Here is a 23,841-nt window from a genome sequence, read left to right as displayed (position 1 = left end):
GAAGCTCCATCATCTCTATGATAAAAGTGGTAGGTTTTTTAATTAATAAACAAACAAATGATGTTATTGAAATTAATTATTTGTTTCTCGGTTACAGCGACGGCAAGGCATTGGCAGGGATCCGGAATTTGATTGCCAGGAGAGGAATTTGCCTGAACAATCCGAGGCATTTTGAGCAAAATCCATCCGACAGTGACGTATGAATCAGGACCATGACAGTCCGGAACGGATTCCCTTTGGTCCCCCAGTGACGCTGACCGGATAGAATATCAGCAGAATGCCACAGCATGGCGGTGCTCGTGATGGTGGATGTACTTTGTTTTTTTTTCACTATTCATGTTTTTTTTTTAAATAAATGTTTAATAGTAGTAAACTAGTGTAATTTTTCTTTTCAAAAGGCTCATCATATCTCATTATTCCATAAAAGTGCAAGTATTGTGAATTTAAATAAAAATTTTAGAAACGTCGCTGGTGAACTAGCAACAAAACACAGACTTCCGACAATCTAGTACTTCACTTTTCTTTGTCGGAAGTCTTTCGGAAGTCGGAAGTCCGGACTTCCTAAGTAAAATTTAGTGCTGGCGCTATTATATTCCGAAACAAAATCTACATCGCTGTGTATTTTTACACGACAATAAGCTGTTTTCTTTCCGTGCATCGTTTTTGGTCTAAATTTACACGCCTCAATGTAATGATGATGTAATTTTAGATTATAGACGATGTTCCGTTTTCGTGCATCGTTTTCAATCTAAAATTACACGAATTTTTCTTGCTGTTTCTAAAAATATGTAAATATGAGATTGTAGGACATGATTCCCTGTTTTTTGTGAACCTAAAAACTATCCATGACACATGAAGAGTAAATTTTTAGAAACCATTACCTAATCCTATCTAGACGCAATGTTAAGATTTATCCAGAAATATTGTCAACACTAACAATTGTTACGTAACAAGAACTTAACAGCGTTCATTATGAAATTATTTTATCGGCTATATCGGTGAAATTTATATTCTTTGAGGAAGAATATTTAAGAATTGAAAGAATATAGACGGATAGAAGATTAGAATAAGGTGAAAGATGTTGAAAATGAGCCAAAGGGTAATTTTAATTTTCCGCTCATTTTCAACATCTTTCACTTTATCCTAATCTTCTATCCGTCTATATTCTTTCAATTCTTAAATATTCTTCCTCAAAGAATATAAATTTCACCGATATAGCCGATAAAATAATTTCATAAAACAAATTTACGGTGATTAACTCTTCATTTCAAAAATCAATACTTGGCTAAAAAGAAATAAAAAAACACATTTCATTACATCGGTAGATAGCCTAGTATCGGACCATCGACCGTAGCGCGAATAGTCGAAAAAACTGACTAGACCGCACGTAATGATACAATACCGAGAACCGCATCTATCGATAAATGTGTCTCGGTCGTATTTGAAGCTTTTCTGAGCGATCACATTTCATCTTTTTGTTCGTTCGTACTGCAAGTTTCCACTTGTGGGACGAACCACGCTAGGCCTACTATTGTGTGGTGGTTGCTACAGCTCTATCGGTATCAACCACTGCAAGGTAGTAGGCCCGTGAGGAACAAATTGATGAAATGTGATGAAAAGTTTTTCAAATTAAAATTACCCTTCCGCTCATTTTCAACATCTTTCACCTTATTCTAATCTTCTATCCGTCTATATTCTTTCAATTCTTAAATATTCTTCCTCAAAGAATATAAATTTCACCGATATAGCCGATAAAATAATTTCATAAAACAAATTTACGGTGATTAACTCTTCATTTCAGCGTTCATTATATTCATCGAATCATCTGGGTAATCTTTGTTCATAATAACCTCAGTTGACCCCAACCGTTTTCCGAAAAAACTTGTCTTCTGCTTTCAGCCAAGTTTTAAAAATATTTTCTTAAGTCTTCCGTAAAGTTTTTTTATATTGGAAAGGCCAATAACTGAAAAAAAAAACAAAATAAATTTTTGAACCGTTGTTATAATTGTTTTTTATATAATTGAGTTTTAGCACAGTAAACAAAATGCACAAAGAATTCAAAATAATGATATCTTAATTTATAATCGTTAATCAAAAAGAATTAGAAACATTTATTTTTTATTTCCATAGCGTAGTAAAATTGTAATTTATAATATCGCTTGATTGATGAAAACTAGCTACACTATTAAAAAAACGAACTTTAGAACCCAGAGAAGTTTTAAATCTAAGATAAAATTTTGATTTAAAATTTAAAATTGCTAATTTCAAAAGAAATTCACGAAGGTGCAATGTTATTTTGTTGCAGCCATAAATGTTGCAATATAGCCATATATGCCTACTGGATATATTTATAATTAAAAAAAGTGATTTTTTACATTATTTACACAGACCTATTTGTTTGCAAAATATAATATTTTTGCATAGAAAAAAAATTCTCAACTTTTTTAAAGTTCACTCAGTTGATGGTTAACTTTGTTATGCAAAAAATGTGGATTTGATTACAGTGAAAAATGTCACAGTTAATTGTTCAACATATATTTTTATTTTGAGTCAGTTTCTTGGACTTTAATTAAAGTCTGCTTCATTTAATATTGGAACAAATTCTTTTGCTCATTGTGGCGCTCCTAGTGGACGGATTTGGAAACTTTTTTCACCCACGTGTCGGGAAATTCATTACCTTTCACCATGTATTTATGTCATAACACCAAACGATAGCATTTTGTAAACAACCGCCATGGAAGCCGAACGGAGAAATCAAATTGTGCACAGTTCTCTTGAAAATCCATTGTTGTCGGCATCGAAGCTAGCTAACCAGCTTAAAATGCCCAGAAATACCGTATGGCGTGTTATCAAGCAGTACAAGGAAACATTGACGACGGCTCGGAAGCCGCATTCGAAGCGTCGGAGTGGAACTGTCGACCGGAAACTGCGTGGGAAAATCATCAAGGCCGTCAAGAGGAATCCAAATTTTTCAGACCGCGATTTGGCCAATAAGTTCCAGGCCGCTCACAGTACGGTGCGACGAATTCGTCTCCGGGAAGGAATAAGGTCATTCCGAGCCAGCAAACAGCCAAATCAGACGCTGAAGCAGAACAATGTGGCCAGAATCCGTGCTCGAAAGCTGTACGACCAAGTGCTGATCAAGTTCGACGGATGTAAAGTCTGCTTCATTTAATATTGGAGCACAAACAATTGCGTGTAGTTCAGTCATTTATTAACGAATTCATAATTTGTTTTTCATACAAATGTAGCATTTTCTTTACTCTTTCATAAAAAAAAATTAAAAAAATTATTCATTGCTGTTTCGAAGAAATTCTCGTACTCGTACTCGTAAGAAAACTGTGCACAATTTGATCTCTCCGTTCGGCTTCCATGGCGGTTGTTTACAAAATGCTTTCGTTTGGTGTTATGACATAAATACATGGTGAAAGGTAATGAATTTCCCGACACGTGGGTGAAAAAAGTTTCCAAATCCGTCCACTAGGAGCGCCACAATGAGCAAAAGAATTTGTTCCAATATTAAATGAAGCAGACTTTATGAACAAAAAACTGTTCCGATTAATAATTAAGTTATAACATATTTTGTATAGTTCAATTGGAAACAGACTCTATATCAGGGAGAAAACACCTGCAAAAAGGATTTATGCAAAAACTAATTTGAAAAGTGTAAGAGTAAGGTTTTTAAAATCAAAGAGACTTAACAGTACATACACAGTAAATTTTTGATTCGATTTCCAGCAATTGCTGGAAACGTTCAGCAATTGCTGGAAACGTTCAGCAATCCAAATTTTTGTTGGAATCCAGCAATCAGTTTTCGAATTGCTGGATTTTTCAGCAATCGGCTGTGTTCTTGTCATTTTTGCTGAAAAATCAGCAATCGGTTTTCAAATTGCTGGACTTTCCAGCAATTGATCAGTTTGCTGGAAAATCAGCAATCGAGTTGTCACATTGGAGTTAGTTTGTTTTCGTACGCTGAAGCAAGGTGAGACTCTATTTTACGAATTTTGGTTAGATTAATATAGTTATTTTTATTATCCTCTATATTCTAGCAACCAGGCATCAAGTGAAGAGTAAGTTTTTATTGTACAGGTAGATATCCCATAGAAAATACTAATCAAAACTATTTATACAGGTGGCGGACGATCAACACTTTGGCACATAGCGGCCACCCCGGGACCGGTGTTAGAAACTTGTGAAAAAAAAAGGTTTTTTTTAAATAAATAAATCTTTTATTGAAAATGGGAGAAAATAATTGTTTTTATTGCTAATTATATGCACAGCCAATGTTAAACTTTAATTTTGATTTGAAATATAAATTTCATACTAAAAACTGCCGAAATAGCTGGTTTCCAGCAATCTGGATTGCTGATTTTCCAGCAATTTGAATTGCTGGAAACCAGCATTAACGTTTGCTGTTTTTTTCCAGCAATGGAAATATTGCTGGAAAGTCAGCGGGACAAAAAACAGCAATATTTTGCTGGTTTCCAGCAAAAAAAAAATTGCGGTGTAGTTTTTAACTATAAGCTTAGTTATAAAATGCCAAACCATTGTTCTAAAAATTGATTTTGCCGTCTTGAATGAGCATTTGGTAACAAAGATTCAAATTTCATTATCAACTTTGTTGGAGACTGCGAATTTTTCGACTTATGCTTTGGAAAAAAAAATATTTGATTTATTTTGATTTGGAAAAATACAAAATATCTTTCAATTCTCATATTTTACCATACTGTGATGAATAAACTTGAAGGATGCCTCATTTTTCTCAGAAGTTTAAACTATAGTATAGTATACTCGCGGTCTTCGAAACAGTTGAACATTGATTCGAAACCTTCGATTTAAGTATTTTAGAAAAGTTCTAAAATATTGATAAAAAATTTCAAAAGGGTTAATCCCTTGAATTTCGAAAACTAGAGCCAGTAGAAAAAAAAACCAAACTGCATATTTGGATATGTCGCCCTCAAATCAGTCGAAATCTCTCAAACACTCTTCAAATGGAAAAACGTAAATTTAGTTGCCTTGTACCATCGAAAAGAAAAAAGTAAAAATAATCAATTTTATCGCAATATTCTGTTATTTTATTTGAATGCTTTACTCAAAACACAAATATGTATCATTTAACTTTTTTAAAGAATTTACCATCAAGTCACCATCTTCCACCCAGTTAAGCGGTTTTTCAACTTCAAACATGTGTAATAAAAAAACGATGGCAGATTTTTATTCGCTTTCTATTCCAATACATCTCAAAACTGCTCTACTTTCAATAAAATAATTAGTGGAATGCGAAAAACGTACGCTTTTCAAAATAATTAACTAAACTTGGGGGTGTTCAACTGGCCCTATAATCGCCCACTCGACTTTTTCCGTTACCGATAATCTTTTCTTAAGGGAAAACTATCCAACAACACGGAAACGGTTATTTTTAATATTTTTCATGTAAGGAGCTGTCAAAACCAAATTTTGGATCTTGAGAGAATACATTTTGTGAAATTTTTCCCGTAAATTTTGTACAAATTTTTACAAAGTGCGTTGACTGACAATATCATGGTTCCCGTCACTTCCATCTGTACCGTTGAGCCGTCAACACGTACGCCGGAGCATCGTATCGTTGCTGTGTACCTGCAGGAACATTTTACATTATTTATTTTTTCCTTACCTGTATTTCAATCAGCACTTTTCAGTGCTAAAATTATTTTCATTTTCTTTTATTCATATTTTCTTTTTTCTTTCCAGCATGGGGAAGTCTTCGGCCGGCTCAAGGGCCGGAAGAAAACGGATTGCTGAACCTAATCCAGGGCCATCTGCCAAAAAAGTTGAAATTTCCAATTCATTCGATGTCTTTCATAACATCGGTGATGAGGAAATATTCATATTTAATTCTGATAAGAGTACTAGGAAACCTTCTTATTCTTCTTATACTCTTAAAAACGAAAAGATTCCACCAACAACGGTCACGATTTCTGACTTCAATGCCTTTCGAAAAGAAATCGTCACTTCCGTCAAGGATGTGAAGATTTCTTTTCAGATCGGTCGAAGGGGAACTGCTCGTATATTGGCGGAATCTTTTAATGATTTTAAAAAAATTTTAAATTATTTGAATAATAAAAAACACCAATTTTTTACGTACGACACTAGAGGTGATCGTCCTTTTAAAGTTGTACTTCGTGGTCTCACCGGCGATCAGACACCGGATGAGATCACAAATGAATTAAATTCTGTGTTAGGTTTTTCTCCAATTCAAGTAATTCAAATGAGGAAAAGAACCAACACGAATAATACCAGTAGTGTTGGTTTTGCTCCTGAACTTTATTTGATCCATTTTAAAAAGGATCAGGTTAATAATTTGAAAATTTTGGAAAAGGCTCGTCTTATGTTTCATTGTCGAGTAAAATTTGAACCTTTTCGTAAATCCCATACCAATTTTTTACAAAATATTACGCAATGTCGTCGTTGTCAAGCTTTTTGTCATGGCACTAAAAATTGTAGAATGAATGCCAGATGCATGTTTTGCGGCTCATTCGATCATGAAAAATCTAAATGCCTTTTTGGTGGTGATAAGCCAAAAACAGAATTTTTTAAGTGTGCGAATTGCGCAGGTAATCATTCCTCGAATTCTCTAGATTGTCCCGTTAGGGCAAAAATTGTTGCTTCTAGGAAAAACCCCAAAGTTTCCAGAAAAGTTTCTTCTCCTCCTTCCTCTTTTTCGTCTACACACGTCAGACCGGCAAACAACCTGCCTGTTCGCAGTCAGCCTCGGCCTACATTGGAATCACGGCTGGGTAATACCCGAAGTGATTTTAATGTTACCTGGGCTGATTCTGCGCCACAGACTCGTTGTTTATCGTTCTCAGAGGTGGTTGAAAATGGGTTGCCCTCTTCAGGTTTAACTAATAAAAATGGGAACAAACCAAGTCTCAACGTTCATGCGAAGGCTTGGGAAAATCCCCGAAATTCAAATACTTTTTCTTCTCCTTCCTCTTCTGATTCTAACAATTTTGTTGATTTGGGTGAGATTACTGAGGAAAAATTAAAATTTTTGCATCAAAATTTAATGGAAATGATGCAACTTATGTTGAAAGCAAATTCAATGTTTGAAGCTTTCCAAACTTCTTTTAATTATGCTAACAAAATTATTATGACTTTACGATTTCCTCATGGATCCAAATAGATGTTTAAATATTATAAATTGGAACGCTAGATCTTTGCTGGCTAACCAAGACGAGTTCTTTTTATTTTTGAAAACTCAAAACATACATATTGCTGCCATCACTGAAACTTTTTTAAAGCCAGACAATAACTTGAAAAGCAATGCTTTCTTTAAAATTTTACGAAATGATCGACTTGATCGACAAGGTGGGGGTGTAGCTATTGTCATCAATAGTCGTCTCAAATTTAGACTTCTTCTTTCTTTCAATACAAAAGTCTTAGAAACAATTGGAATTGAATTAGAAACTTCTATGGGGAAAATTATAATTGTTGCCGCATATTTGCCTTTTCAATGTAGCGGTGAACAGAAAAATTTTTTGAAGGGAGATTTACAAAAACTCACCAGAAATAAATCTAATTTTTTTTTATTATTGGTGACTTTAATGCAAAACACCGATCTTGGAATAATATTTCATCAAATTCAAATGGGAATATTTTGTTTAATGACTGCTCTGCAGGTTATTATACTGTTGAATATCCTAATGGGCATACTTGTTTTTCTTCAATTAGAAATCCCTCCACAATTGATTTGGTTCTAACGGATTTAGGCGAGCATTGTAGTCAATTAGTTACTCATGCGGACCTCGATTCAGACCACCTTCCAGTAACATTTTCTTTATCCCAAAGTCCCATTGAAAACCCTTTAAAATCAACTTTTAATTTTCAAAAGGCTAACTGGGAGCGATATATGAATTTTATTGAACGTAATTTAGATGTAAACGTTCCATTGAATTCAATAGAAGATATTGATTTGGCTGTAGAAAATTTGACAACTTCAATAGTCAATGCTAGAGCCGCTTCAATACCTAAAGTTAAACATAAATTTAATCAACCTTTAATTGATGATGATCTTCAGTTTTTGATACGACTGAAAAACATTCGTCGACGCCAATATCAACGTACTAGGGATCCTTAGTATTTGAAATTAATTTATTGCGACCTTCAAAAAGAGATCAAACGTCGTTTAAATTTCATTCGTAATGAAAATTTTGCTAAAGCAGTAGAGGACATAAAACCCTACTCAAAGCCATTTTGGAAATTAACTAAAATTCTAAAAAAGCCCCAGAAGCCAATTCCTACTTTGAAAGATGGGGATAAACTTCTTTTAACTAATTCAGAAAAAGCTCAAAAATTAGCCCAACAATTTGAGTCTGCTCATGATTTTAATTTAAACGTTGTAAGTCCAATTGATGCTCAAATTTCCCTAGAATTTGATGATATTCCTTCTAAGCAAATTGTGTTTGAAAGTTCTTGTGAGACAAATATTGATGAACTTAAATTGATTTTCAAAAAATTTAAAAATATGAAAGCCCCGGGGGAAGATGGGATTTTCTATGTTCTTATTAAAAAGTTGCCTGAAAGCACTTTAAATTTTTTAGTTAAAATCTTCAATAAATGTTTTCACTTGGCTTATTTTCCCAATAAATGGAAAAATGCCAAAGTAACTTCAATTTTGAAACCTGGAAAAAGTGCTTCAGAGCCTTCAAGTTATCGATCAATTAGTTTGCTTCCTTCTTTAAGTAAACTATTTGAGAGAGTTATTTTGAATAGAATGATGATTCACATTAATCAGAATTCTATTTTCCCTGATGAACAATTTGGTTTTCGTCATGGACATTCTACTACACATCAACTTTTGAGTGTAACTAATATGATTAACGCTAGCAAATCTGGGGGTTATTCAACTGGTGTTGCTCTTCTTGATATTGAAAAAGCTTTTGACAGTGTTTGGCACAAAGGTTTAGTAGCTAAATTAGCTCGATTTGATTTTCCTGTATATCTCACCAAAATTATTCAAAATTATTTGACTAGCCGAACTTTGCAAGTAAGCTATCAAAATTCATGCTCTGAAAGGATACCCATTAGAGTTGGTGTCCCTCAGGGTAGTATACTTGGGCCTATTTTATACAATATTTTTACTTCTGATCTTCCTGATGTCCCAGAAGGAAAAGGTAGAAGATTATTTGCTGACGATACTTTGCTTTCAGCCAAAGGTCGAAATTTACGGGTGGTACGCAGTAGATTGCAACAAAATTTAAATTCCTTTTTGAATTACTTGAAAATGTGGAAAATTTCTCCTAACGCTTCCAAAACTCAACTTATTTTATTTCCCCATAAGCCAAGAGCGAATTTTTAAAAACCTAATGAAAATCATTCCATAACTTTTAATGGGGTTTCTTTAGAATGGTCTGATCACGTGAAGTACTTGGGACTCACACTTGATCGGAATCTTTCTTTTAAGAATCACATTGAAGATATTCAATCTAAATGTAATAAATACACTAAATCTCTTTATTCTCTCATCAACAGGAAATCCCGACTTTGCCTGAAGAATAAGATGCTTATTTACAAGCAAGTCTTCCGACCAGCGATAATGTATGCAGTTCCGATTTGGTCTAGCTGCTGCTTGACGAGGAAGAAAGCCATCCAGAGGATTCAGAACAAGGTTCTGAAAATGATTTTGCGGCTTCCACCTTGGCACAGCACCGAAGATCTTCATCGGATTGCAGGCATTGAATCTATCGAAGAGATGGCCAACAAAATCATCTCCAACTTCAGAGGCAAATCGATGCAGTCTTCCATCGCAGAGATTAGCTCTCTCTACAATTAGTTAATTTTAGGATAGCTTTAGTTTTTAGTTTAAAATATTTTTTTTTTCACTACAGGATGTTCTCCTTTATAAAAATGCTTGATTGTGCTCAGCAAATTTAAGACGAATAAATAAATTTTAGTGATTATTAAACTATAGGGCTCTGAAAGTTCATTATTGAACTGAACACCTAATTTAATGTATTAATGTAATATAAATGTAATGATGAATTGGTACTAATAAAGATATATTTAAAAAAAAAAATCATGGTTCCCGGCAAACAGCCTCAAGTAACCGGTTACTTTCAGCGATAAAACATCATTTTCTAACATAATCCAACTAAATGCTATTTAAAATTTACACACATTTGACACAATACATGCGTTAAAAACAAAGAAATTGTGAGTGACCGGTCATTAGGAACAAACACTTTTGTTTATATACCAATTACTGCCCAACACTAAACGCTCCAAAAAACAACAACTATTGAAAAAATCGAAAATTTTCCAATGCAAATCTATTCTACGAAAATAAAACTATCATTTCAAGTCGATTTTAGATCAAATATGTTCTTTTTAGTAAACAAAAACCCTTTATGCACCAGGAGCACATTAATGCTCAGTTAGCTAACAGGCGTCGAATTTAATAACTTGACCGGAAACGAAAAACTAAATATTTTATTTCTGGCAATCGTTAACATAATTAAGTGATGTTTTTTTCTGTGAATTGGTCAAAAAATGATGCCAACACAGAATAGAGATCTTATATTTGGGAAAAACATCTCTCTTTTTTTCGAAATACACATAAAAGGGTAATTTTGGGCGGTGAATAACTACTTTATGGTACTTATAGTGTCTTCGACCGACATAAACACACCCTCATAAAAAAGCTCGTAAACATTCTGAACAGTGTTACTTAAATTTCATATGACTATTTTATTTCAATTTTTTTCACGATTTTCGCAAATTTTCAAAGGAATCTCAACCTTAATCCAAGCTTTAAAAAGTGTAATTCGAAATTTTCTGGATAAATTATGACCAGTTATGGAAAAATGTTAATATTGAAAGTACAATTTAAAAAAAAAATGCTGGTATTTTTTTCAAAGAGTGAGTTTGGTAGGAAATAATTCAGCAATGTCAAATTAATTATTATTAAGCTACAAAAATCACCGTACCGCGTGTAAAGATGATTGTCTTGTGTTTAACTCTCGAATTGAACATTTATCATGATATGCGATACGTGAAAAAAAATTAGGAGACGTTTTGAATTTCCCATCTCGTTCTTCGAGGCAGTTTAAAACTGCACGTTTCGGTAAAATTTGTGATTTTTTTTTTTCAATTTAGAGGGGCAATTGAAGAGAGATCAGAGTAGTTAATAAATTTGAAAACTTATGATATTCTCCTTACACATTTTTTAACTGTTCAATTCTGTCTTGGAAATTCAAATTATAATTCTGAATTTTGAGTTTAGGGTTGAATCCTTGATCTTGGAACCAAAATTAAATTTCGGTTTCCTGTTGTCAATTTTCCCGGTTTTGAGTCTAAATTCCCGGTTTTCCCGGTTCGATTTTCAATACAGGGCTGGTAGCGGTTTGACAATGAAATAGTAGGGACTTTAGTGACCAAAATTTGAAAAAAAGTTACCAAATAGTGACTTTGAGGACCGAAAAAAGTGACCAAATAGTGACTATGTAGAACGAAAAAATAACTTTGAAGTACAAAAAATGTGACCAGTCAGGCCCGTGCGATGGACCCTTCCGGGGGGGTTTTCAAAATTCAAATTTAGATAAAATTAATAACAATACCAAAAATAAACAATTGAAAAGGAAAGGGTTTTCTTAAACCATATGTCACTCATGTTCAACACAAAAACTAAAAAAATGACTGATAAACAAAATTTGGAAATTTAAAATTAAAAAATATCTGAATTCTAAAATAAATGTCAAATCTTGTACAAAACTTAGCATGAATAGATGTTAGGAAAATCATAATAATTGTTAATTTTTATTCATCTAAATTTGGAATTCTTTTCCTCATTTTTAACTGGAAGTTTAGTGAGAAATTTCGCTGTAGTTTTTAATTTGAACAAAAAATATTTAATTACGATTTAAAATGTAAATTACCGATTACTGAATAAGAAATGAATTTTGAACAGAATTTATTCAATGTTTGATGTTTTAATTTAATTTGATAAAAAGAAGAATATATTTATAATTATTTTAAAAGTGCCAGTTATAGAAGCCAGACATAAAACCTTTAATAAAGTAAAATCCTCCATGTTCAACTACACTGACAAAGAAATGTTAGAAAATGAGTAATTATGTGAATGATAAAAACTGATAAAAAATAAAAAATAATGATTTCAAAACTTTTGTTATTAATATTCAAAGCACAAATCAAATACAAAGTTAGTTAACACTGCGTATTAAAATTTATTTTTAAAGTTGCTACTGAGAACAATTTTTCAAACTTTTTAGATAATTTTAAAAATCATGATCGATCCAAAAAACATGATTTCATATACAAAATATTAATATGAAGTGTTTAAATTTTTAATCGCAGGTTTTTGAGCTTTTAATTACAAGCTCTGAGTATTTTGTTTTTTTTTTTTGATTAAAATATTGGGTCCTGAAAGAACAGAAGGTTGAAATTATGTTTTATTATTAAAAATTTGGAGTTAAAGGCTTATGGTTGAAGAACACGAAAATTCAGAATTTAAAAACAAGGAAACAATTGTTAAAAATATGTCTTAAAAATTTAAAAAGTTTGATTGAAAAAAATCCGGCAAGTTGATTAGAAAATTAAAAAAAAAACGTACAATAAAATTCGGTGAATTCATTTGAAAATTGAAAAAACAATATGAAAATAAAAAATATCAGTTTTTAAAAACATTCCAGGAAGAGTTTTTTCAATAAACATGTTTCACCATAACCATTTTGGTGCTTATTTTTTTAATTATTGATTTGGTAAATAGTGTCCTCAACTATAAATTTCGTCAAATTCGGCCGAACACATTTAGTTTTGGTGATAAAGAGTTTATTACTAGTAAAATTGATAGATAACTGATTATGGAAAAATGTCATTACAAGTATTTTTGACATCACAGCAGAAAGTGTAAAAAAAACTTGATTCTATTTAAAGCTCATTAATTCATATAAAACTTTTATTTCTAAATAATATGTTTTTAATTTGAGTTTTTGTAAAAAGAAAGTGCAGAAACTTCTCTAAAGATTTTAAATTATTTTCAAAGTCATTTCAATAACAAACCCACCGTACGAGGAAAGGTGTGCTCTGATATGTCCAACCTCACTCGAAAAGCGGCGCGTCGAACTGCAGCAAGGTTTTATATTCGACACCCTGACCAACCGTATTGACTGTGCTTACGTTCTACAACGTGTTAACATTTATGTACCAACGAGAACACTCCGACAACGTCAGTTTCTTTCAATTCCTCACCACCGTACTGCCTATGGCCAAAACCACCCTATTGACAAGTGTTGTGAACTTTTTAATTAAGTGTTTAATTTGTTTAATTTTAATATGTGCAAACGTCGTTTTAAAATAGGCTTAAGAAGAATTTCCTAGTTTTTAAGTCATCAGTCTGTACGGTAATTAAACCAAAGACGAAATAAATAATTTTAAATATAAAAACTGATAGAAATATTGCATACATATTTAGATTCGGGGAACTCAAATTAGTTGAAATTACCGTTTAAATTCATTGCACCTAAAAAAAATGTAATTTTTGTGGCCTTGTGTAAATTTTTACAACCCTTTTTTTAAGCATTTAGAAGAACAAAAAACACGAAATAAAATTGAGTCTGAAATTGTTTTTTAAAGAATATTTCATATCATCATAACATTTGTTATGACATAAGAGATTTTTTTTTCATAAAAAAAATGGTTCGTTTCAATCTCAATCTTAGTTACACTTCTTAATAAAAACCCATTCTAACTAAAGGCGAGATAGGGTTTTTGTATATCAAGTTTTGAGTTCCAATACAAAAGGTTGATTGAACTAAAAACTAGAATCTACAATCAAAGTTAGTTTCAATTCACGAACGTCAAATAATGTCGTAGATCGAAATGTCTCAAGCCAAGGGTGATTCATGCCGAAATTCCGCCGGAGGCGAAAAAAATTGCTGACTGTCTGATCAAGTAATTTACCGTTACTACCGTCAACATTAACACGCGCAATTTAAATTACTTTTTTATTGGTTTATTATCGGTGAAAAAAGTGACTTTTGGTGATAAAAGTGACCATTTTTCGGAAAATAGTGACTTTAGTGACCAAATGATGAAAAAAGTGACTTTTTAGTGACTGACCCAAAAAAAGTGACCAAGTCACTAAAAAGTGACTCGCTACCAGCCCTGTCAATACCCGGTTTTTCCCGGTTTTCCCGGTTCTGTGGCCACCCTGCAGGGGTGTCAGGTGTCCTGATTTTTCAGGATTTGTCCTGATTTTTGAGAGGCCCTCCTGATTTTTCAAAAACGCTAGAATTGTCCTGATTTTTGTAAAATGACCTTTAAAATGTCCTGATTTTTTAAAAATATCTAAACTTTAAATAAATTTATTGTTAAATCGTGAGAAAATCAAACAAATCTTCTATAAAATAGTTGTTAAACTTATTTAACCGATGATAATCTTTGGTTCACATGATATTTAAATAGTGTTTTTCGTTGTTAACTTCAGGACATAGAAAGTTCTTCTCGCTGTAGTTGCATAACTTTAGGCGTCTTTAGCACCTGAATTTTGCCTTTAGGTATGCAATCTAAGCAGAGCTGCATGTTATTTTCATCAATTTAGTGGTGTCCTGATAAATCCTGATTTTTATCATTGCGGTGTCCTGGTTTTTATAAAAAACCACTTGGCACCCCTGCCACCCTGTAACATATTTGTAATTTCATATTCATTTGGTGCACTGAAAGTCCTTGAAAAACGAAACGTATAAACTCTCAACCAACCCATTCGATCATCGCTCATACGCGAGTCCAAATAAAATTAGTTTAAATACTAATTATTACAGTGGCAATGAACCTGGATTGGTCGAGGGGCAGGTGAGTTTCATTGCAACCTACACACAAAACTTTCGGGGCTCCACTTAGCAAAATTTCGCTGTTACTTTCCGTTAGCAAAAATATTTTTTTACCGTCGAGTTAGCAAAAAGCTAAATTTACTTGATTTTAGTATTGCTGATCCACTCTTTTTTTCTATTTCTGCGATAGCTGATTTAAGCTCCCGTAGGGTACCACTGTAAAAAAAAATTACAGTATTCAAGAAAAAAATGAGCATTGTTCTACATAAGGATTATTTATCGACTGAAATTAAATCGGATGAACAAGCGGGAAACATTAAAAGATGCTTTAATAAAAAGTTTTCAAACAAACATGTATACCAAATATTATTATCGGATTATCTATTGTTTATAAAACAAAAAATTGTGTTTGCCTAGAGCTTGGTCAATCAGAGGTCAAAATCACGGAAAAATGAATAATAAAAAAAATCTGTTTGTGATGGGGTCAACCAGCGGACAAATTCACGAAAAAAAAAATGAAAACCTGTAGTTGTTTAAATAAGTTTAGAGTTCGACGACACGGTAGCGATCATTCATTGAATGTTGGATTTCGTGCTATGTTTTGCAGTCGGAGTTATCCGTATAAAGTTTAACTGAAAAGCGGTTAGTGTGTAGAAAACCGTCAGATTTTATACTGATTTGACAGATCGCACAAATTTCGCAATTATGAGTGCGCAGTCCTATTTTTTGCGATGCGAATGGTATTATTTCCTATAATAGACTATTCACCGTACACAACTCCTTTTTTTAACTTCACTGAACCTCGAAAATACCCAAACTTGAGAACTTTCCCCGCCAACTCGAATGAAACTCCCTCCCTACAGGTTTGGCTATTGGTGGCATAGCACAAAGTTAAGCTCTTAAAGGAGAACTCATCCCCCAAAATCTGATACCACAATAAAATGGAAATCAAAATAAAAAAAAAAATATCGCCAGGTACAGGAATCACACCTATACCTGCAATGGCTTTGCGATTACCATCTCAGGATGCTAACCGCTCGACCACCGGAGAGTTGTTGAGAGAGGCAGTTACATCATCGTATATGTGAGACTTTCTGCGAATGAAGCGGGAATAAAAGTTATCCCCCAAAAAAAACAGTTCTTCGCTTTGAACTTACCCCCCAAACCTAAATCTGCCACGATGGAGGTAACAGAATCAGATGCGCTTACAACAAAAACCCCCCAAAAAAACAGTTCTTCGCTTGAAGGACAAGTTTGGCTTATTGGCAAGCTGTGATTTTTTCACAAACTTAAGTTGTCAATCTTGAACTTAGGTTTGGCGGGTGGCAGTTCTCAAGTTTGGGTATTTTCGATTTTCTGTGTTCTCATATACGATTTGTTACACTTTAACGCAGACACCATATACCCAGACTGACCACTGAAGGCTGATTTTGGCGCGTTTTCCGCAGCGCTATCTACGGGTTATCGTGAAACTAACGGCCACTTACACAAAAGGATTTTTTTTACACAAACATAACTATTATTGTGTATTTATTGAAACGCTATTAATATATCACGCACACATTTGCATTGTGCTATTTGTTTTTTTTTAATCTAGAGATGAACACGGTTGTTTTTGATTACCTACTTTTGATTAAAAAAAAAACACGGTATGGTTAAAAAACCACTAAAAACCATTTTCGAATTAGAGCGCATTAACCGAATGTGGTTAAAATTCAACCATAAAGCTTATAAAAAATATATCGACTTCAACAGCATTTGTAATTTGACATTTATTTACTTTAGCGCAGCCTTTAGGTTTCAATTAACTATTAGTTCAGGTTACGGAAATCTAGAATTGTTTACGATCTTAACAAAACGTTACAATTACTTTCATAAATATTGTTACATTGGTGGTATGTTTGACATTAGGAAACTCACTCAGAACGATGTGTGAAGAAACTCATATCTCAAACACACCACAGTACATATCCTGCAACACTGTGTTCCTGCTGTTTTCAGTCCCTGGTTGACTTACTAGTCGATGATTTAATCAAACCAATTTTATTTTTGAGCGAATGAAAACTTGAGATTTTTCGCTCCACTTCCTTATTAAGTTGTGGTTGAAAAACAACCATTTTCTGACAACTCCAGTGTGGTCATGGTTGAAAACCACACACTGTAAATTCACAAGAAGAATCCATGAGATCAAAAAATGAATTAAGCCTTATTACGTTGTGGTTGAAAAACAACCATTTTCTGACAACTCCATTGTGGTCCAGGTTGAAAACCACACACTGTAAATTCACAAGAAGAATCCATGAGATCAAAAAATGAATTAAGCCTTATTGCGTTGTGGTTGAAAAACAACCATTTTCTGACAACTCCAGTGTGGTCATGGTTGAAAACCACACACTGTGAATTCACAAGAAGAATCCATGAGATCAAAAAATGAATTAAGCCTTATTGCGTTGTGGTTGAAAAACAACCATTTTCTGACAACTCCATTGTGGTCCAGGTTGAAAACCACACACTGTGAATTCACAAGAAGAATCCATGAGATCAAAAATGAATGAATGAAAAAATATCAACCAACATCGAGAATTGTAACACCAGGAGAAAAAATAGTATCCTATTTCCAGCAAGTTTGTAGCATTTTCGATAGACACTTTGAATGTCTACTAAGGCTTGATACCGTTGGGGTGAAAGAAGAGTTGATGGATATCATCCAAATTGATTTTGGCTTCTCGTCAATGCAGGTTGATGAATATAACCCAGATAATGTCGAAACATTGATTCTAGACGTTATTTGTGAGGAATGCGCGCTACTTATAACAAATAAGTATCTTAACATGCTTATGTCCTGTATGTTGGGGCAACTCAATGCCGGTTTCAAACATCAGAGTGATGTTAGAAAAGCCTCGAAGAAGAAACAGAAGGAGAAAAGGCTAAATATAATAGCTTTTTCTAGAAAGCTTTGAAGTCCGTAAGAAGAAATTGAATTTCTAAAGAAAGTCCGAAGTCAACAACCTGGAACGACGGTACGAGTTCTTAATCTGTTATATTCATCAGTGCATTCAATACTCATACAAATGATCTTTTATTGCAGGCAGAAGAGCTACAAGTCACCCAAAACATTAAAAACTGTTCACTTTTAACCGTATCCCATTTTCAATTCAAATCTGGATATTGCTTAAACTGAATAAAAATACCTTTGCAGTAACAGTATTCTTATTTGAAAGTTGGAAACCTACCACCATAAACGACGTAACTGTTTCTTTCCTGAACACTTTCTTCAATTATTACATTAACCCATTTCATGTCCACAAAAGTTTCGCGAAAACGGTGGCTGGCTCATGAGAAAGACCTTTTTTCGTCGTATCAATATAAATGACCGTCTCTTTAACTTAACCCATTTCATTCCAATGTACAATAACGTTAATATCACAAAAAAGTGAATAGGTGATATGGTCGGTTTCTTAAATAAAATTTGACACATACAATCGATTGCCCGACCCTCAAAACTCCTGTGTGCAAATTATCATTTCAATCCAATGTACCATATCGTCAATATTACTACATTACATTACATTACAACATCGAGAGAATATCGGCACGAGTCCTTACACAAGATTTACAACAGCTATCGGTTAGGGCTGAGGATACCTACGACGTACTCCGTTTTCGGAGTAAGTTCCCGAGCCTGAGCCTATCCAGCTTGGCGATGCAGGCTATACTCTTCGGCCCGAGCAGACCACCTACCCAGTGCTTGCGGATCTCCTCGTAGAGATCGTTGAAATTGGTATAGATGGTTTAAACCAGCTTGGACAGATTGGCACGGTCGGAGTTGTCCACTTGGGTCAGAGCAACACAGGTGCAGATCTTGATGGAACACCAACGTTCCCAGTCGGAACTTGTCCTTGATGATGCAGAACTGAATACCCATCTTTCGGCACAGAGCCGGTCAGCATCGTGAACGATCATCACCAGCTGAGCCTTCTTCTGCTCGACTAGTTTGACGACGGTGTTGGCGCCCTGCCGCAGGCGGTTGGTTTTTTTTTTGCCGGAGGTTCCTCCTTGCCAGCGGTCTTGGCCTCAGCCTTATCCTTCAATCGTTGGATCTTAGCGATCGAGTTTTCCGGCCGGTATACTTCTCGAAGATAAACAACACTGACAAAGTGTTTTACCCGTTTTCATTATTTTTGTTGGACAAATTTCGAACCATTTATTGAATATCGCACGTGTAATCGATGCTATCAATGGGTATAAAAAAACAAACGTGAGTTCGTCACATCAAAATCTATCAAAATCAAAACATAAAACGAATTCACTCACACAGACATACGCTATTTGACATTTCATGCAACGACAAGAAAATAAAAATCATCTTCGTTTGCATCAAGAGAGTAATGTTCTTTTACCATTCAAAATTCGTTTCGGCTGTGTGGAAAAGTATTGAATTCGATAAATAATACAGTGAAATTATTGCTTATTCACATGAAATAAACTTCATTCAAAATTATAATTTTTTGAAGAATGGATTCATTTTGTATACTAATTACTTAAAGACTATGATTTAAACATAACTTTGAATTAAAACATTTGGTTAAATTTCAACCGTGAAAGTTTTTTAGAAACAAGGAGAAATGGATTTGAAACAGACATTTTTAAATGTCTCAAATTCAGTGGATATTTGACCTTGTTTTCCAAAAATTTCTTAGAGAAAAAGTTGAACGGAAAAAGATGGAAAAATTGTCTAAAAAATTAGGCTTTTTAGGCTAATTTTCCCCTAGTCCAGAATAAGGCTAAAAAAGTTTCTGAGGTTATATTTCTAAATCGAAATATAAATTTTATTGAAACAACCAGCATTATATCACGAACACTACCAGCAGTAAATATGGTTGAGGCTTGTGATATAGCTCAGTTGGCAAGTCTGTTGCCTCCTGAGCCGATGTCCGCGAGTTCGAGCCCAAGAGTAAACATCGAACACAGTTGTACCGGATAGTTTTTCAATAACAATCCGCCAACTGCAACGTTGATAAAGTCGCGAATGCTATAAAGATTGTAAAGCGACTATAATTGAAACAAAAAAAAAGTAAATATGATTAAAGCGCTGGCCAATACATTCGTCATATTTATTATTCTATTTAATTTTTTTTTTGCAAATTGTCTAAACAAGTTCTAATCATTCCAACGATAATGTATTTCACTCCTCAAACCAATCTAGATATTAGCCAAAACAGCTAAGATTGATTGGAATTCAAGTTTTTCAAGGATATAAAAATCATATTATGAAGTTTGTTTTTTTTGTCGTAGTAAACTATAAATAAACAGAATAAGACGAACAATTCAGAACTCAATGAATTATTCAATGCGGACATTATAAATTTCAAACTGTCACTCAGCCGGATAAATTTAGAAATCAAAGCTGAATACCAAAATAATTGGCTCTAAACTAAGGACCGATACAACGTAAGTTTTGTATTTTTTCATCTAAATCGATCAACGGGCATGGTGTGTACAACATTCATTTCTTATCATGATACAGTAAATTAGAGTAAACAGTTCAACAGTGAAGACAAAAACCAAATTGAAAATATTCTAAAAAGAATTTCAAATACTCATAGGTGATTCAATCAAACAAATTTTCATTTGGCTTGTTAATTATCAAGTGCATTTTTTTTTCTTGATGAAGCACAATGGTTTCACGATGCCCCGATAGATGGCGTATGGTTCTGGGCGATTTGTAGTTGTATGGGCTCAACCGCCACTGATCAGTCTGGGTATATGGTGTCTGCGACTTTAACGACAACATAATTGAATTCGACAAGCATATAAAGTATCAAAGACGCATTTATCGCATCAAAAATCTTCGTCGTGCCAAATAAGTTAATTCTCAGGCTGTGGAAAAATGTGTTTTCAATAATGTAGATTGTTTTTTGTTTTGTCTGGGATTTTAATGCTCGTAATAAATTCAATCTCAATGAATACTAAGAATAATAATATTTCATTCCGATGACTTCATGTTTTGTCCTCCCTTGCAAAATAATGATTTGAAGATTGATTCAAGAATTTATTTCTTAACTTTTCAATGAAATAAGTGAGTAAGAGTGAATTTTTTAACTGTGTTTACTGCTCCGGCTAGCCTACCGCACGGAAGGCTACCGTCGCGCGATTAGAAATTTTCTCAGTAACCGCAATAATTTTAAAGTTTATCTTGCTCGATTTTAGTAAAACGAAAGTTTTTTAGCCGCTTTGTGTACAGACAGCAGCCGCCGCATGTTGGGAGGAAAAAAACAAACTGACACGATTGAGCGCGGTTCCGAAAGTTTGATTCTGGTGCTCCTAAAGGTGGCTAAGTCAACTACGATATACTAGCCTAATCGACGCCGGAAGCGTACAGGTAGGGTCAATTATAAATTATAAAGATTTTCCAACTTTTTAATTGTTTATTATTTTTCTACCAGGTTACAACCTCAAAAAAAAAATCCTCAACAGTCTGGAAATGGAAAGGGCCGAGACTGAAAATTCAACGAGCTCCATCCGACACACAACTTAGTGCATTCGTTGGTAAGAATGGCATTGCAATCCGCTCGCCGGAAGGTGCGTCCCCAGGATCGGAACTTCTGTTCTACAAAATGTCAAAATTTTTAAGAAAAATGTGAAAAATAAATTAAAAGTGAATGAAATTTGAGTATTGTATTTAAGAATCAAACATTCCCCCTAAATCTCCACAGAAAAACCATAAATTTTATCGATCTTTTTCTCCGGTTTTTGCTAAAAAAAAGTGAGCAAAAATAGCGGCGGCTAAATTTTTCTCTCGTTTGCTAAAATTTTAGTTCGAAAAAATTGCTAAATTGATTGCTAAGATTTTAGCTGGTCAAATTTGAGCAAAATTTTGCTAATTTCCGGCCTCGAAAGTTTTGTGTGTACACACAAAATTTTCGAGGCCGGAATTTAGCAAAATTTTGCTCAAATTTGACCAGCTAGAAATTTAGCAATCAATTTAGCAATATTTTTTCACTAAAATTTTAGCAAACCAGAGAAAAAGTTAGCCGCCGCAATTTTTACTCAAATTTCTAGCAAAATCCGAAGAAAAAAAACCGCCTAGAATTTTTATTTACAAAATTTATAATTTTTCCTTTAGAAACGTAGGGAGTTTATCAAATTTAAAATAAAAAAAACACTGATGCTTTCAACTTTTATTTTAATTTATTTTCTGGATTTACACTTGTCCACCAGCGTTGTGAAAACTTTTTCGAACTTTACCAATAATTACTTTTTTCTGGCGCCTGGATCGGGTTGTTCCGGATGTGGGTAGGTTGACCGTTCGTTTCCGGATGTTTCCATCGTCGACCAACATTAAGCATGTTCCTTTTTCGAAGACTTGGCAACCTCTTAGGTGAATCCCCGGCTTTGGTGTTGTATTCGCTGGGAGCGCCATCCTGGTAAAAATGGAAAATTTACATATGAAAAACTTAAAAAGTTTGTTTGCGTCTAGATTGGTCTTTACCTGTTTGCTTTCCAGTATAGATCCGCTTGGTCGTCGTCCGCTTGGTCATCAAAATCACCGCTGGCACCGAATTTCTGTAACCGAACTTATGTTTTCTTTTAGACGGTAAAGGCGACTGTTATTCAAAAGAAAAGCGGCCAGAAAAATTAGTTTTTACTCAAATCAAGCAAATTTAGCTTTTTGCTAACTCTAAAGTAAAAAAATAGTTTTGCTAACGGGAAGTAACAGCGAATTTTTGCTAAGTGGAGCCCCGAAAGTTTTGTGTGTACACTGTAAATTTTTGCCTCGATTTCCAGCAAAAAAAAATTGCTGGAAACGTTCAGCAATCAAAAATTTTGCTGGAAACCAGCAATCGGTTTTCGAATTGCTGGATTTTTTAGCATTCGTTTGTACTCTTGTCATTTTTGCTGAAAAATCAGCAATCGGTTTTTAAATTGCTGGACTTTCCAGCAATTGATCTAGTTTGCTGGAAAATTAGCAATCGACTTGTCATTTTCGAGTTTGTTTTTGCTTCGTACGCTGAAGCAAGGTGAGATTTTATTTTACGAATTTTGGTAAAACTTACACACAAAACTTTCGGGGCTCCACTTAGCAAAAAATCGCTGTTACTTTCCGTTAGCAAAAATATTTTTTTACTGTTGAGTTAGCAAAAAGCTTAATTTACTTGATTTAAGCAATAAGAAAGTTCATTTTGCTTGATTTTAGTAAAATGAAGGTTTTCTAGCCGCTTTGTGCACAGGCAGCAGCCGCCGCGTTGATTGAAGGAAAAATAACAAACTGACACGATTGCGCGCGGTTCCGAAAATTCGATGCTAGCGGTTCTAGTGGTGGCAAATTCAACAACAAAATACTAGCCAAATCTACACCGGATGCGTACAGGTAAGGGCGGATTATGAATTGTACAGATTTTTCGATTTTTAAATCAAAAATTGTGTGTTTGTTTTTCTTTCTACCAGGTTACAACTGCAACAAGAAACCTGCTAGCCAGCACACTCCGGTGCATTCGTTGATGAAGATGGCTTGGCATTTCGCTCGCCGGAAGGTGCGTTTCCATGCAGGATAGAAACTTCCGCTAACGAAAAGTGTGAAATGAAATTAAAAAAATGTGTAAAATAAATTGAAAGTAAAGTAAATTTGTGTATTCTATTTCATAATCATTCATTCTCCATGATTCTCTAGGGAAAAAACAATAAATTTTGAAATTTCAGATCCGGGCAATCTTTTCCTCCGGTTTTTGCTAAAAATTTGAGTAAAAATTGAGGCGGCTAACTTTTTTCTTGTTTGCTAAAAATATAGTAAAAAAATATTGCTAAATTGATTGCTAAGTTTCTAGCTGGTCAAATTTGAGCAAAATTTTGCTAAATTCCGGCCTCGAAAGTTTTGTGTGTATATAATTATTTTATTTGCCTCTATTTTCTAGCAATCAGATAACAAGTCAAGGGTGAGTTTTTCATGGACAGATAGATATTCTCTAAAATATTCTACACACAAAACTTTCGAGGCCGGAAATTAGCAAAATTT

The 23,841-nt window shown here is 33.9% G+C and overlaps 1 protein-coding gene across 3 annotated transcripts in view; it reads right to left on the bottom strand.

Moving 5' to 3' along the window:
* Positions 1–23,841, bottom strand: part of LOC129751859 (probable methylthioribulose-1-phosphate dehydratase) — a 119,985-nt gene that overhangs the window by 12,478 nt on the left and 83,666 nt on the right. Inside the window, exon 7 of one of the 3 annotated variants that reach the window (XM_055747622.1) lies at positions 22,001–22,252. The exons of the other annotated variants lie outside the window; for them this stretch is intronic. Within the exon in view, the coding sequence (XP_055603597.1) occupies positions 22,073–22,252 (180 nt within the window). The 3' untranslated portion in view covers positions 22,001–22,072. Of the gene's footprint in view, positions 1–22,000; positions 22,253–23,841 lie in introns of those variants that run through there. 3 annotated transcript variants of the gene reach the window in all.

Source organism: Uranotaenia lowii, chromosome 1 (genome assembly GCF_029784155.1).
Source record: "Uranotaenia lowii strain MFRU-FL chromosome 1, ASM2978415v1, whole genome shotgun sequence".
Taxonomy (NCBI): Eukaryota; Metazoa; Arthropoda; class Insecta; order Diptera; family Culicidae; genus Uranotaenia; species Uranotaenia lowii.
Note: the sequence above shows the minus strand (reverse complement) of the source record. Positions and strands in the feature narration are given on the sequence as shown.